Source organism: Arabidopsis thaliana, chromosome 5 (assembly GCF_000001735.4).
Source record: "Arabidopsis thaliana chromosome 5, partial sequence".
Lineage (NCBI taxonomy): Eukaryota > Viridiplantae > Streptophyta > Magnoliopsida > Brassicales > Brassicaceae > Arabidopsis > Arabidopsis thaliana.
In genome coordinates this window covers 15,153,928-15,169,761 of record NC_003076.8, presented here as the reverse complement: position 1 = coordinate 15,169,761, position 15,834 = coordinate 15,153,928, and the positions used below count along the sequence as shown (strand labels likewise).

Genomic DNA, 15,834 nt, shown 5'->3' with positions numbered 1-15,834 from the left:
GGTAAATTAAAAGTTCATGTGATAATTTAGAGCTCCATATGTAATATATTAGAATCTTCTGTAATAATAAAAATTAATGTATATAATAAATTGGATGTCTACATCACAAGATATTTGCAACGAGAATAAATTACTTCTCTCGTAATAGTTAAATGAAGTTATATGCATAATCAGATTAAAACATGATAAGATTTTCTTAAATGAAGTTAAATGCAAAATCAGATTATTTACTGACAATACGTCACATCTACCACTTTCTTGATTTTAAGTTATCATTTCTTATAGTTTACTCAATACAACGAGCTGCACACATACAAATTTTTAATTCATTAACATTTTAATCCACACAAACTCAGTTGACCAATTTGGAAAACAAAATTCTTGATAATATTTTAATTGATATATACAAAAATAACATTAAATAATAATGTAATTATCTCAGACAAGATCACAAGTTTACAGAATAATGAGTTCATACTCTATTTTAGACTAAACATATTTTCTAGTACATGAACAAACTAACAAAATCGGGAAAATTCATATGATGATAATGTTTCAATTTTAAATGATTAAAGTTCATTTTCAATCTTTGTTTTCATGATACTGTTGGTTAGAACATCTTCATCCTTTAGATACTCAAAAGGAATATTTTACCAGCCATAAAATATTATTATTTTAATATATTTCAAATAAATAATTAAATTTTAATATTAAAATCATATTAAGGTAATTCTTTGTAAGTATAAGAAGTTTCTAAAGAGGAACCAATTCTAACTTCTCTTTTCTTGTTTTTTTTTTTCTACTATTTTAATACAAAGAATCTAAATTAGATACTAATAGGGGCAGGGGCAGCTACTAAGAGCATCCTCAATAGAGGACTCTTAATTTTTTTTCTAAATACCTCTATATTATTATTTTAATATAATATATTTAGATGATTAATTTTTTTTTTTTTTAAATGAAATCAATATAAAAGAGACATGTGTCTCATTAGACTCTTATATAAATCTTCAAGTCTCTTAGATAAGAGTTTTTTTCTCTCTCTTCCTAATCTACTTTTATATACATAAGAACTATTTAAAAACCCTCCATTGAAAATGCTCTAAGAACTAAGAAGTTCTCTTCTTGATGTCCATATATATAAAGAAATTAATTCACCTAATCTAAGTGTCGTGAAATTCTTCACCATTTTCATTGAACGTCATTGCCACAGTCACTGAGCATTGTCACCAATCGATTCTGCCAGATTTAATTAGTTTGTTCCAATTGTATCATCTACAACATCAATAGAAAATAAATTAGTAAAACGGTGAGGGCCAATGTACGAATTTACCTGATTTTATTATAATTTCTCTATGTGTCTTCGACAAAGATGATTTCTTAAACTATAAAATTAGCATGGTGATTCATTTTGGATAGGAATTGTCAAACTGAACATTTCAGGATTGTTAGAGTAAAAGATTTTGTAGATCCCTAAAACAATATAATAAGTCATTTAAATAGTTATCTAGGGTCCTAAGTCAAAATGTTTTTTTTTTGTTATTTAGAGTCCTAAATAATAAATACAGTATAAAGTATATATTAATATGCCATAAATGAAAGTTTTTTTTTAGTGAATTCGACGCCTAATGATAAAATAACAAATTACATAAATGAATCATGCATGTTGCAATATTAAGTTACAAGAATAGAAACAATAAATACTTGTTTTCTTTCATTTTGGTTATTTTGACAAGAAAATTACATTAATAGTTATTAATTTCCACAGTCCACGTATTGCAAAATAATTTTGACTTTTTTTTTGTTGGTATCGCAAATACTCTCACGTACAATAATACTTTTTTTTTCTTAATTAACATTAATAAATTTGGGAAGGTGAGAAAAAACAATGAAATAAATTTTAATCATGGAAAATCCCACACTCACACTCTCTCACACAGTCACACACATGCCATTTGTTGCAAAATGAATGATGATTAGATTTATGATGGTCTATATATATGGTTCTAGATAGATCTAATAATCACACTTCATCTTGCAAAAATATAATTCACACAAGGTCTTTGTTTTTTTTCGGCATCACTTTTGTGTTTGATTTAGTATATAATCTAATCAAGTCAAATTATTATGTATTATAGGGACTTTAAACATGGGTGTTCTAAGCATGAAGGGAGGAGATGGAGAACACAGTTATGCTAATAATTCCGAGGGACAGGTACGTATTGCCTCCACTATTTGTATGACATATCTAAATTTTGCTACATATGAACCATAAGCTCTTTGACTGAAAAAAAGAACCATAAGTTCCGGGGAAAAAGGAAAAAAGAAAAAGAAAATCTATATATATATCAATATACCAGTAGATTAAATTAACAATTTTCTGATCAATACGTGTGTGTTTTTGTCTCTCTATTTTGGCATTTTGGCTTCTTAGAAACGTCTTGCTTCTGATGCAAAACCGGTGGTGGTAGAAACCGTAAAAGAAATGATAGTGAAAACAGATTTTCCTGGTTGTATAAAAGTGGCCGACTTAGGATGTTCTTCCGGGGAAAACACGTTATTGGTCATGTCCGAAATAGTCAACACGATCATTACATCATACCAACAAAAAGGCAAAAACTTACCAGAGATCAATTGTTGTTTGAACGATCTCCCAGACAACGATTTCAACACTACTTTCAAGTTGGTCCCTGCCTTCCACAAGTTGCTGAAGATGGATGTTAAAGGGAAATGCTTCATCTCAGGAGTCCCAGGCTCATTCTACTCAAGACTTTTCCCTAGCAAGTCTCTCCATTTTGTTCATTCATCTCTTTGTCTACATTGGCTTTCCAAAGTTCCTGATGGGCTTGAAGATAACAAGAAGAATGTGTACCTTAGAAGTCCATGCCCTCCAAATGTGTACAAGAGTTATTTGACTCAGTTCAAGAATGATTTCTCTTTGTTTCTGAGACTGCGTGCGGATGAGACTGTGCCAAATGGACGTATGGCTCTTACTTTCGTGGGCAGAAAATCTTTGGATCCTTTATCTAAAGATTGTTTCCAAAATTGGTCGTCGATATCTGATTCCCTCCTCGACTTGGTTTCTGAGGTACGCATATTTTTTTTAATTCCCTATCGGTTGATCCGGTTAGCTTCGGTATAAACACATTATGACTATTCTTTGTTTTCTAGTCTTTAGTAGTAAGAACTAGGGTATTTGGATTCAGATTTGTCCATCGAAGCTATAATTATATCTGAATTTGAATTTAACTAATGTTGCTAACAAAAAAATATGGACCAATCATATCTTTTTAGTTATGATTATATTCACATATTAAAAGTTTTAGTTTAGATATATATTTTGAAATCATAAATTTGTGTGAGTTCTGCATGATTAAATTAAATTGTTGTAATATGATTTTGGAGAAATGTTTTGAATGCAGGGTATTGTGAAGGAATCGGATGTAGATTCTTTTAACTTGCCATTCTACAATCCTGACGAGAGTGAGGTGAGGGAAGTTATCGAAAGCGAGGGCTCGTTCAAAATCAGCAATTTTGAGACAATCTTTGGTCTTCTCTTTTCATACAAAACTGGTCGTACTGAAGTGAAAGATGATGATGATAATTTGGACCAATCATGTCGATTTGAAGTCATTCGAAAGAGGGCAAGCATCATAAGATCCATTACTGAACCAATGCTTGGTGCTCATTTTGGAGACGCCATTATGGATCGTCTGTTCGAGAGGTATACATACCATCTTGCCGAGCGTTACGATACTTTGCGCAACAAACCAACTGTTCAGTTCTTCGTTTCCTTGACAAGGAAGTAACAAACCTATGAGGAGACAGTAAGTGAAGCAAAAAACATTATATTATGAATAAATCATTTCCTTAATTTTCTCTTATTTGGTATTTTGAAATAATTACAGTGGTGATTTGTTCCTTGTTGGTCTGGCAAAAGTTCATGTTTGTTTGTAGGAACATTTGTTACATCTTCTTTATTTAAGGAAAAAAAAACAAAGGCAAATTCGCTTAAAAAAGTTGGCCAACAAACAAAGCCAATTTAATGAAAATGTATTCTCATGATTGTAATTTGAGTGATATATATATATATAATGTTTGTGTGTGGTTTTTATATTTATTTTATGAACATCTAAATTTTCTTACATGATATCACAACAAATTCCTGAACCCTAAAATTTTAGTCTTTCCTTCTTTAGACACTAACTAGCGCTTATCTTAACCTCACCTTGTCTCTCTTATATTTAAGGTTTTGTGCCCAAAAAGTTTCCATATAATTTGTTTTGCAAAAAAAACCTTCATGTCAAAAGTCACCCGCAATATAACATTTCCGTATTGTAATGACATGACAGTCAATAATTCCGTTAGAAAACACAAAGATTTTATCCAAAAAACCCTTTTTCAACACAAACCGCTATGTAATTTTAATCTCACGATCTCAAGATTTTGTAAAAGAAAAAAATCCAATTTGAATTCTCTATATAATATTCATAAACTACTCCATGTAATTTTAATCTCACGATCTAAAATACATAAATTTTTGTTTAAGTATAAATTAGTGCTTTAGTTGTTAAAAGTATTGGAAATTGAAAACAAAATGTCAGAAAAATATATTGAATACTACAAAAACAAGCATTTTGCAACTCCAATAAAAGTCACAAGATGGTCGCAAACACCTTAGTCGAGACTACTTAGCGACTACTTTAGTTGATCGTTAAAAACGGTCGCAAAATATACCAGTCCTAATATAGTCGTTAATTTATATTGTGTAGTCTTTTATATCATTGGTTCAAATTTTTTGAATTAAATTTAAATGATAGTTTTTAAAAACAAAAATAAATTTCTTAAAGTATGTACTAATTAGCTTAAACGTCCTATATTTTCAAACATAGAGATTATTATGTAATTTAGCCCAAGTGATTAATTTTTTGGGAAATATGCGGTTTGTCAAAAGGTCTGCTTACTCGCGATATACTTCCTACGTTTTAATTTAGTTGTCATTCTAGTACTAAAGTTTTGTTTTCTAATAGTTGTCGTTTTTGATTTTCAATGTACATGTTTGGTAAAAATTTCCAAATTTTATTCTCATAATTTTAATATCTTAATCACTAAAAAAAACACATTAAACAAGGGTAAATTATTTTCTTTTTCTTTTTTAATTTCTGTTCAGAAACCTTAAACAATACTTAGTTTAAATATTGGTGCATTGTTACGATTTTGAGAAGGTTGTGACAGGAAACCCAAATGCTAATTTTTTAGTAAAAAAGGAAAAACAAATCATGTATTGAAAAGATTTATATTTAGTCGCTATTTTTATTTTTTTATTTTTTTGCATCACATTCAATAGCTTTAATTAGGCATAAAGCATAAACTGAAGTTTTCCCTTATTACAGATATAAATCCATTTTTTAATTGTTTGCATTTTTAGCCACAAAACCTATTCATTAGCTAAGTTAGGATATCGTTTGTTCATATTTTTTTTCCTCTCTTTTATAAATATAAATTTTTTTAGCTATAGAAGTCTCTAAGAAGCCCACAATATTGATCGCATTAAAGGATACCCAAATCGTGTAAATGACACGACACATAACTCTACGCTTTATTGAAATTTCATATTATTACCAGTCTGGGAAAAAAAAATGAGTGAACCAATCTGCAGTCCCACGCATAATTGAATTCTGACTCCAACAAAATAGTTTAAATATTTTTAAAGAACTACAAAAAACTATACTTTCAATCCAAAATCAAACCTAATTTTAAAATTGACCATAACCAAAATTGACCATATAAAAAAAGAAAAAAAAAATAAAAAAAAAATAAAAAAATTTTGACCATAACCATTTGGTGAAAGTTGGAGGAAACAAAAGAGGACCCTAAATCAAACCATATCTTGAGGAAAAATACTGATAATCAAAGTGACTTAAATTTTTCAAATTCATTCTTGTATATATAGTTTGTATAATTAAATATTTTCATACATTAAGCTGGTTTCTTTATGAGAACTCTTGAGATAGTTAAACTAATTTTGTAAATAGATTAATATTCTTTTTATATATATAAAATTAAAATTCATTTCACCAAAAAAGAGATATAAAATTGAAATTCATATTATATATATAGCTTTGAACAATTTTGATGTCTACTTAAAAAGAAAATAATGAAGAACAGAAAACTGTCTCCATCAAAGAAAAAAAAAACTCAATTATATCACATCATTTATTGAGAAATATTTTTGGTAGGCGATGTATTTGCCGGAAACTTTTAAGAAGAAAAACCAAAGTACAGTAAAAGAAAGGCTATATTAATATCTATGCATAGAAGATGAAGAAATTAAGAATCTATGCATAACAATTAGTTATTTAGGTAAGTATGAAGGAAAAATAATATTAAACAAAAAATATATTTTTGTTTTAAATTAATTATAAAAATGCCATTGAATAAAAATAATTGTAATATATTGATGATAAGTATATAACTATTTGTTTAACGTGCTAAAAACTATGATATCGCGATAAGTTTACAAATTTTTTATTAAAAAATATTTATTGATTTAAAATAATAAATCTGTATTTTTTATTTATGTATATTCAGCACAATAAAAGGGGATTATATTTTTTTTGCTATATTATTACGTTAGATACTAAATTTTAACCCGCGGTACACCGCGGGGACAATTTATCTTTTTAAAATTAGTATATTTTCTTTTTTGCAAATTGTATATATCTATAATATATTTTTATTTTATAGTTTACAATTGTTATTAAGTAACGTCCTGCCAAACCCGTCCCGTCAAACCCGTCCCGTAAAAAAAACTTTTATTTATATTAATATTGATCTTATTTATGATATGTTTATAAATCATTGTCTAAATATTTTTGTCGATGCGGGACGTTGAACCCACACATTTTTTGCCAATTGGTTAATATATGTTCATTTTTAAAATTTTAAATCATAAATTATGACGGAAAAAATTAAGATTTTTTTAAACTCTATATATTATATAATGATGTTAAAAATTGTGATATATCAAACTTTTTATAAGTTTAAATATTAATAATGTTAAATTTTAAATATATAAATAAGAATATTTAAAAAATTAATATTTTTGCTTATAAGGTAATGACATAATAACTATAAAGCAAGGATTTTGAAGATTTAAATCTGTACTTAAATATTTTCATTAATAAATAATTAATGTCAGTGACATGACATTGTAAATAAGTTCAAATACAAAATTTATTTATTTAAACAAAAAACGTTTAGTAAGAATAATATTTATTTAACAAAAAACTTTGTTTTAAAATATTGTTAACAAATATGTTTATGCTAATTTTAAGGGATTGATTTGAAGTTTGTTGGGATTAAATTTGATTGATAATTTAAATAAAAAATTGATAGTAAAATTAATTATTTTAAAAAAAGATTTAATGCTAATGGCATTAGATTGTAAATAAGTCCAAGTCCAAGATTTATTTGCTAAAATGGCTGCAAAAATGTATATATAGATTTTGCTAAATGAAACATTAGTACGTTACAATTATTTTTACCGTACTTTTATGTCATAATGAATGAAAGATTAAAATATATTGATAAGTTTATATAATATATTGTATAATTTAATATGTTAAAAATAAATTTAACACATTACTAATTGTATACCTCTTTAACATTATTCTTATCGCGATATCATATGTTTTAACATAATTTATTTTTAACTTACATGGATATATATATTATTATCACGTTAATCTAATAGTAATCATCTAATTCATAATATAATATTCCTAAAGAAATTGATGATAAAAATATCGATAACTATTTTATTACATTACTAAATAATTTGATATATGTAATAAGGGCATTTTTGTCTAACTTACATAAATTATAGAGAGAGAACTAATTATATAGAAAACATTGGTATATTCTTAATTTTTGATTCTTCTGGGTATAGATAGTGATATTATCCATAAAAGAACGTGTTGTCCTACGGAGACAGATGCAGAAAATGTTTTGGAGCACAAATCACAGCGTATGGTCGTCTCTATTGATTGTTTTTAATCATATTTTATTTAGAATTTAAAAGAATCAATTTAAAAAAAATTTGTTTATAAAAGTAATATAAAACAATTTAGTATGAATTTTTTATGCCAAATTTTTTACAATACAAAATATTAAAGATAAGAAAAAACTTGTGAATTTTTCCTTGTCGATTTAAAGTTTTTCTAAATATATTGAATATAAGTTGAGTCAAAATTTTCAACTTATTAGTTCATGTGTTGAGTTGAGTTGAATTGACTTATAAATCTTGACCCTTTTTGACATCCCTAACTTTTTTTTTGTCAAGAATATATGATTTTATTAATTTGCAAAACAAAGCATGAAAACGTAGGCTAGTGAAATGAGTAGATACTAAATGAATTTCACGGAGTCTGATAAAGTCATATGTATGAAGAATCCAGGACCGGTCTAATGTTTTTGGTTGTCCTATGTAAATCAAAAATAAAATGTCATTTCAATTTTATGCAATATATATTTTTTCAATGTTCATTTTTAAATTTACCTTTTTACATTTTTTGTAAAGTTAATTGATTCAAAACTGTTTTTTCTTTTGTAAATCAACTTTTCATTAAAAAACAACTCATATTTATCAGAAAACTAGAAATTATACATAATATATATATATATATATGATATTAACATAAAATTATATTAAAGAAAAAATGGTTTAAACAATAGAAGTCCAAACTATCAATATTAAATAAGTTAACTAAAATTTTAAATGATAAAGATTAAAAAGTTTAAGTTCAAATATTTAATTTAGACGAACATTTTCATTCTCATTTTCATTAGTTTTCGTCAAAGATAATAAAAACCTTTCTTCAAATCTGGTTTATCAAGAGAAATATCTTAAAACTCAGAGTCTTCCAAAATTAGTTATATGTATTAATAATCTTAATATTTCCACTTTTATTTATTAAATAGTCAAAGCCAATAAAAATGATTTGTCGTATGTCTATTTCAGAAACTTAAGTTTCTATTTTGGAAACGTGAGTTTCCATCGTGTTTCCAAACATAGACTTTTAGGAAACGCGTTTCCATGACGATTTTCATGTTTCCAAAAAGTTTTCGTTTCTAAAATGTTTGGAAACGGGAAACGGACATCGGAACGAGTTTTCATGCAACCTAGCTACTCAATAACAAAAATCTTCATTTCTCTCTCATTACAACCAAACCCCACTCCGAATTCCAGTGTCCATCCACAACCATCATATCTTAATTTTAAGTTTGCATCGTACGGTCCACAATTTAACATATTATTTTGTTTTCCAACTATTTAAGAGTTTGTAACTAGATGGAAGGTAAAATGGTATTGATTTGCTTAAAAATCTTAAAAAGTGCATACTACTCTCAAAGTGTTTCACTTGCTCTAAGAATCTTGAAAAGTGCCCCAAGTGGTGAGAAACTCTTATATATATGAACCGTAAACCCTTTTTCTATATGTTCGTTGATCCAATTTATCTTCTATATTCATTATTAGAAGTTCAAGACTTTTATGTAAAATTTAAACTTAATTTATGCAAACCCAAACGGCCATATGTCTAGAAGTGAAATGAGTAGATATACGAATTTTATTTGTAAATGTTCATAGAGTCTTGATTAAGTCATCTAGTGAACTGTGTGAAGAACCTCCCGGTAGAACAGAAACTTTGAGTTTCTCTTTCAAACTGAGAGCTCTCAACTTCATCTCTTCTCCTTCTTCATCCACCAGTAACCTCTTCACAGCTCTCTCGACTACTCCTCTCTTTAGTTCACCCTCCACTTGAACCCCAACTCTCCAGACACACTCCACATACCGCGCATTTACCTTTTGATCAGTAGTAAAAGGCCTACAAATCATCGGAACTCCTTCACCCATGCTCTCTAGAGTCGAGTTCCATCCACAATGACTCCAAAATGCTCCAACCGCAGAATGTGCAAGCACTTGCTTTTGTGGAGCCCATTTCACAATGTAGCCTCGATCCGGTATTTCCATCATACTCAATAATTCCTCATTAGTCAATTCAGAACCAAGTATGGACCCGGGTCGAATCACCCACAAGAAGTGTTGGTTACTACTAACCAAGCCCGAAGCCATTTCCAACACTTCTTTAGTTTCCAACAAAGTAAAGCTTCCCAAACTTATGTAAATCACCGAGCTCGGCTTTTGTTTGTTCAGCCAATCAATGCAACTCTCATTCTCGTCTAGTAGACTCGTAGGAGGAGCTGAAGAAACCATGTGAAGAGGGCCTATAGGATATATCGGAATCTTAAGTTCTTGTTGAAGCCACTCCAAGGATGATATCTCTAGACACCTCACTGTGTTGATTATCATAGCGGAAGCTGTCCCTTTATCACATGAACTTTTAAACACTTCCACTGAGGCTTCTACTGGTGCAAATGCTGAAGTTGGTAGGTCTTTGTATCTAAGGGGATGCAACTTTGGCACTAGCTCCTCTTCTCGCCCACATCCTTCTGTGATAAGTGAAAACCAATATATATATATTAAAAGCAAAATTATGGCCGCAATTTATTTACTCAATTTCAAAGAAATAAATCAAATCATAAACGCAAAGTCCTACTTAATTTTGTATCTTGATGATACTCATATTCGTATCATCAACATATACGATGATAGTCATGAAAAAATGAATTTCTCCTCATGTATTTTTTTGCATTTGCATTTATACTTGATATTCTCCAACAATAAGCAAACAAATTTTGATGTAAGAGAATTTCACATCTTACAAAATTAGAAAAATCCCTAGAATATATTCCCAATCGTAAACCGCAAATGCCACAAAACAAACAAAGACTTCTACAAATACCATATTTTAACATGTAATTTGCAAAAGTGAGAGAAACAATTTCAACTTATAGAGATAGATACCTTTAAGGGGAGCCAAACCATCTTTTGCATAGAGTTTGCACATGGCAGAGCGACAAGCAAAAGCCGTCGCATTTTCGGTACTGAAAATAACTTTGGGAAGGTTAAACTCTTTGGCTGCAGCTTCAGCAAAGTACATGAACTCGTCGTAGATGACACAAGCGATCTCTTCTTCCGGTATAAGTTGTTTTTGCAGCAACAATTGACCTAAACACTCCTTGAAGCTAAACTCACACTCTTTATTGAGTTTAAGAAGAAACCAAACTGGTCCTAGATTCTTAAGATCCGAGGCTGGTAAGCTCTCTGGGATGGTGATAAACTGAAAATCAGCTAAGTCTTTTGAAGGCTTCAAGTAATTGAACTTGGTTTGAGCAACTGTAATGGAGAAGCCCTTTAAGTGAAGGGCTCTTGCAAGTTGCATCATCGGAGATATGTGTCCTTGTGCTGGAGCGGGAATCAACACGATCCTTCTCCTCCTCTCTTGCTTTTCCTCCATTTCCAAATTTCTATTTCTCTCTCTCTCTCGCTCTCTGTTTTTTTTTTTCTTTTTTTCTTTTCCGGTTGCTTTCTTTGCAGCTACAAGAAAAAGGACTTTAATAATCCAATATAATATAACTTAATTCCTGACCGTACATTTAAACTCGTTTTAATTGAGAGCTGAGATTGCTGCTGTTTGTAACTTAATATAACTTTACTTAATGCACCTTTCCAAGCTGTAAAGAGCTCAGCCACTGTGCCTTAAGACAATTATGTAGCAAATTATAGAGAACCAAGAAAAGGGTGCAAACGACATAAATGTCAAGATAACATGTGCGATGATCTTAGCGGGAGGTTAGACGCACTCTCAACTCATGTCGTAATACACTTTAGAAGCTGTCAAAAGGTATAAGATGGTCTGTTTCTTGGAAAATGGAGGGAAATCCTAAGGCATTATGCTGAAGTTTAAGGGTTAGTTTAATTTGCAGAATAAGTTTCCTTGTTGACAAGTGATCGACACGTAAAAAAGAAAATGTATTGAAAATTCCAAATTTTTTTTTCTTCTGCAAAATGAAAATTTCCAAATCTAACTTGAAATATTGGTCAAATTATTTTGTTTGGAGAACTAATATTATTAAACTTCTAGAACAATACTAGGGGTTCATTCACCCCATTTTATCTCAACCAATCAGAATATTTCACATAATAAATAAAAAATTATTTAATCATAAAATCTTAACCCTAACCACTTTTCAACCGATATATAATCTTGTTTAATTACAAAATGTAAACTTTAATTTTCTTTTGTAAACTCAAACCAACATTTAAACTCTTTTTAATGAAAATAAAAGTAGTACTGATGGATTAGTTTAAACAAACCTAATATTTTTTGATCATTATCTCTCGTCGATATACGCAATCAAATGTATATATAAACTACGGCAATAATACAGCTCTTTGAGAAGATTTGTTTAACATATTTTAAATTTATTGAAAACAACAAAGTACGTGACGGATTAGTTTTGAACAAATATGATTTTTTTTTTTTATATAGTCAAATCAGTTAATATTAACAATCAACACTATGAGTAGATTTTTCTAATATTTTTATATTTAAGTGTAATCAAACAAAGAACTTGATGTATTAGTTTAAACAAAACTGACACTTCGCCTACAAAAAAAAAAAAAAACTGACACTTCTCTATAAAACAATTTTATTTGAAAAAGTAAATCAATAATTTCGTTTTTTGGTTAGCTTCAAATTCAGTTAATTAATTATTGAAAACAAAAAGTGAGGAAAAAATGACATATATGTTCACAAAAGTGTAAATTAATGTCGATTTTTATCCTCATATTTTGTTAATAAACAAATGATTTTGTTTTATTAGCCCAAAAAAACAAATAATTTTTTTTTATTTGTTCAAAAAGACAAATAATTTTATTTTATTTCCTCAAATTAACAAAAGATTTGTTTTTGAAGTCCAACAATTTCTCTAGCTCTAGTGGACGATGTAGTTAGTAGTGTTATCAGTTTTTGAGTATTTCAAAGCACTTAGGATTTTTGGGAAAAACATGTATAAACCCTAAAAAATAAAGTCAATGTAACAAACTTTATTATTTTTGTGTTATCAGACATGAGAAATACAAACAAGTAAACAAATTTGTAATTATACGGTAAACAGATCCTCTTTCTTTTTATTTTTGTTGCAATTTTACTGCTTCTGGCTTTGATAAAACAATGAAAAAAATTCAAAAACAATATCCTGTAACATAGCACAGATTTCGATCTAGTATCTATTAAAAATAACAAAATACATGATTGGTGAGTTTAAATAAAACTGATTTTTTTTCTTGATGAGTCAAATCAATTAATATTAGTTACAACTTACAACACTTTTTTTTTTTTTTTTTTGTCAAGGATCTTAGAGCATCTCCATTGGGGAGTCCTAATTAAGGACTCCTTACAATTTTTAATAGTAAATTTTGAGTAAATGAGTGTTTAGAGTTTTTGTAGAACTTTTATAATTTTTACTATCCAATGGTTGAATCCTTAAGTGAAATCCTTAAGTGAGAAATTTTTATTAGTTTGTGAAAAAGAGTGTTTATTGGGTAAAAGGAAGTGTGTGTGTTAGGTTAAAGAAGAGTGTTTATTTGGTGAAAGAAGAATGTTTATTGGGTTTGTTGTAGAGAACAAGAAGAGTGGATACTTAAAACAATAAGAGTGGATAAAAGAAGAGTGTTTTGGTATGCATATACAGAGACTTCAAAATTTAGAACAATGAAAATAAAATTATTGTTTAGCATACAAGTAATGTCATAGAATACACAATAAGAACTAGTGTTCGGAATATAATTTTGTGGTGTACAAGCATTCAAACCAAAGTACAAACTTGTGGTGACGTAAAACATGTGGTCTCTTTTATACAAGTAATGCAATCGATCCAAGTAACTTCGACCAAAACCCATTGCTGCAACTGCTCCAAGTAACCTCGACCAAAATTATGCTACTCTTCTTACTCCATTCTCATCTTATCAGACCATCACTATACTCAAATATGGAACGTGAATTACATCAACTAAAACCACTTAGAGATACACGAGAGAAGGAACATGGACCTTAACATGACCAACACCAAACCGGAACAAAGTTATCTCAGCTCATAATATCAACTAAATGAGCAAACAAAAGAGCATAAACATAAACCCTAGAACCAATTATTCTGTGCCACCAATCCGTTGTCATGCTAATGAGAAGTGAATAAGCAACAAAAGGGTCACTTTTTAATCTTAAAAACCAACAGATCAAACACAAATTTAAACATAAAGCAAAGCCCAGAATCTGTATACGAATCCATATACTTAATTCGAAAGCATTGTTACATATCAACTTGTAAGAAGCAATTACCAGATCATAAGCATCAGATTTTAACTTGCAATCAAATTCAACCTAAACCGAGATCAACAATTAAGCATCAAAGGAGCAACAAAATCAAAACTTCAATCGCATATAAGAATCTTACCAGCAGACGAACCCACAAGCAGGATCCTATGAGCATCAACATTCTAACCAAGCCACCGAAAAACATCGTCACATCGTTGACCTCAGCAAAGCCGGTAAGAGTAGCTCTTCCGGTGGATTTTTCGACACCTCTTCGATCACGAATCTTGTGGATCGTGATAAGATAATGAGAAGAGAGACATGTTAAGAAAAGAGACGATGAAGAATTTGATCCGCCGAAGTCGAGCTTCGGAGAAAACAAGAGAGGAGAGAGGAGAGAAATAAAAAAATAGTTTGGGAATGAGGAAAGAAAAAAAACACGGGAAAAGAAACAAAACTTGTTTTGTTGTCATCCACTAATGTACAATCACGTCAGCGCACCTAATACACCCAAAAATACCTTAAACAAGGTTCGCACCTTAGTTTATTACACCATTCTGATTTAATTTTTTGCTTTTATTCACAAAAATTTCTTAAAAAACTTGCAAGGTCCCTGCAATGGACATGCTCTTACAACACTATAAGTAGATTTCTATAATATGTTTTATTTAAGTAAAAACAAACAAAGGACGAAACGCCTTATACAGTAGAACCTATTATAAATTATAGAAACCAAGTGGGTGACTGATTCGTCTATAAATCAAATATATAATAAGATCTACGGACATACAAAATTAAGATAATTATCATCAGATGGATCAATCTAGCTAATGGATTTATGTCTCATAGCTCCCTAACGAATTTACTTGAGGACATCCATTTTTGGACAGTAAAGTTTTCAAGTATTTAGTTTGGTTTTATTAGAAGAGAGGGTAACAAACTACCACATGCTTTAGCGAAATCCGGATGTACTTATTCTTCTTGTTACTCTGATTTTGATACCTTACCTGTTTGGTTCGATCAACATTTTTGTAATGACTCTGGTTAACCACTGAAATTGTTTTGTCGTAAAAAAAAAAGTAATCAGCAAATAAATTACAGAGAAGTCGTCTTAAAAAAAACAAATTCGTTTGTAAACCATTTTTTGTTTTTTGCCATCGTTTTCAAACCTTTTAATTGATATAAAGAAGAATTGTGATGGATTAGTTTTTACTTTTTATATTTATCCCCTTCATTTTAGCCAATTAGAATTTGCCATCTAATAATAATTTAATTTAATTAAAAAATCTAATTTTCTATTAAAACGAAATTATGTATCGGTTTGGGTTTATTAGAAAGGGTTAGAAGTTTAGATTTTATGATTAAACAGGATTAAATATCGGTTTGGGTTTATAAACAAATTTAAATTTTATAATTACACGAGGTTAAATGTCGGTTTGGGTTTAGAAAGTACGATTAGGGTTTAAACTTTTTACGATTAAACGAGTTTAAATGGTGGTTTGGGTTTACAAAAGAGAATTAGGGTTTAGATTTTGTTAAACGGGATTATATATTG

The 15,834-nt window shown here is 29.2% G+C and overlaps 2 protein-coding genes and 1 non-coding gene across 4 annotated transcripts; 1 reads left to right on the top strand and 2 right to left on the bottom strand.

Moving 5' to 3' along the window:
* Nucleotides 1–1,897: 1,897 nt before the first annotated feature.
* AT5G38020 (S-adenosyl-L-methionine-dependent methyltransferases superfamily protein) lies at nucleotides 1,898–4,120 on the top strand. Of its 2 annotated transcripts, NM_123161.3 has the most exons (4): nucleotides 1,898–2,059; nucleotides 2,139–2,215; nucleotides 2,435–3,088; nucleotides 3,423–4,120. In NM_123161.3, the coding sequence occupies exons 2-4, from the start codon at nucleotides 2,150–2,152 to the stop codon at nucleotides 3,807–3,809; spliced, it is 1,107 nt and encodes a 368-aa protein (NP_198618.1). In that variant the 5' UTR covers nucleotides 1,898–2,059; nucleotides 2,139–2,149; the 3' UTR covers nucleotides 3,810–4,120. The 2 variants fall into 2 exon arrangements, with proteins under 2 accessions (NP_198618.1, NP_001331111.1); NM_001344225.1 differs by having other exon boundaries at nucleotides 1,903–2,059; nucleotides 2,139–3,088; nucleotides 3,423–4,116.
* Nucleotides 4,121–9,447: 5,327 nt separating this feature from the next.
* Nucleotides 9,448–11,565, bottom strand: AT5G38010 (UDP-Glycosyltransferase superfamily protein). The gene is made up of 2 exons (NM_123160.3): nucleotides 10,928–11,565; nucleotides 9,448–10,512 (listed from the first exon to the last, which is right to left on the bottom strand). Exons 1-2 carry the CDS (start codon nucleotides 11,418–11,420, stop codon nucleotides 9,644–9,646), a joined length of 1,362 nt encoding a protein of 453 aa, NP_198617.1. The 5' UTR covers nucleotides 11,421–11,565; the 3' UTR covers nucleotides 9,448–9,643.
* A 2,108-nt stretch (nucleotides 11,566–13,673) lies between these two features.
* Nucleotides 13,674–14,695, bottom strand: AT5G38005. Its single transcript, NR_144281.1, has 2 exons — nucleotides 14,422–14,695; nucleotides 13,674–13,944 (listed from the first exon to the last, which is right to left on the bottom strand). It is a non-coding gene; the product is annotated as an other RNA (non-coding RNA).
* Between the last annotated feature and the right edge of the window lie 1,139 nt (nucleotides 14,696–15,834).

Bases quoted from the DNA above. Each gene is read 5' to 3' on its own strand.
- AT5G38020 (NM_123161.3), top strand. From the start codon at position 2,150: ATGGGTGTTCTAAGCATGAAGGGAGGAGATGGAGAACACAGTTATGCT. The intron at 2,216-2,434 runs GTACGTATTGCC...TTGGCTTCTTAG, and splicing joins CTAATAATTCCGAGGGACAG to AAACGTCTTGCTTCTGATGC. The intron at 3,089-3,422 runs GTACGCATATTT...TTTTGAATGCAG, and splicing joins TCCTCGACTTGGTTTCTGAG to GGTATTGTGAAGGAATCGGA.
- AT5G38010 (NM_123160.3), bottom strand. From the start codon at position 11,420: ATGGAGGAAAAGCAAGAGAGGAGGAGAAGGATCGTGTTGATTCCCGCT. The intron at 10,513-10,927 runs GTATCTATCTCT...CACTTATCACAG, and splicing joins TGGTTTGGCTCCCCTTAAAG to AAGGATGTGGGCGAGAAGAG.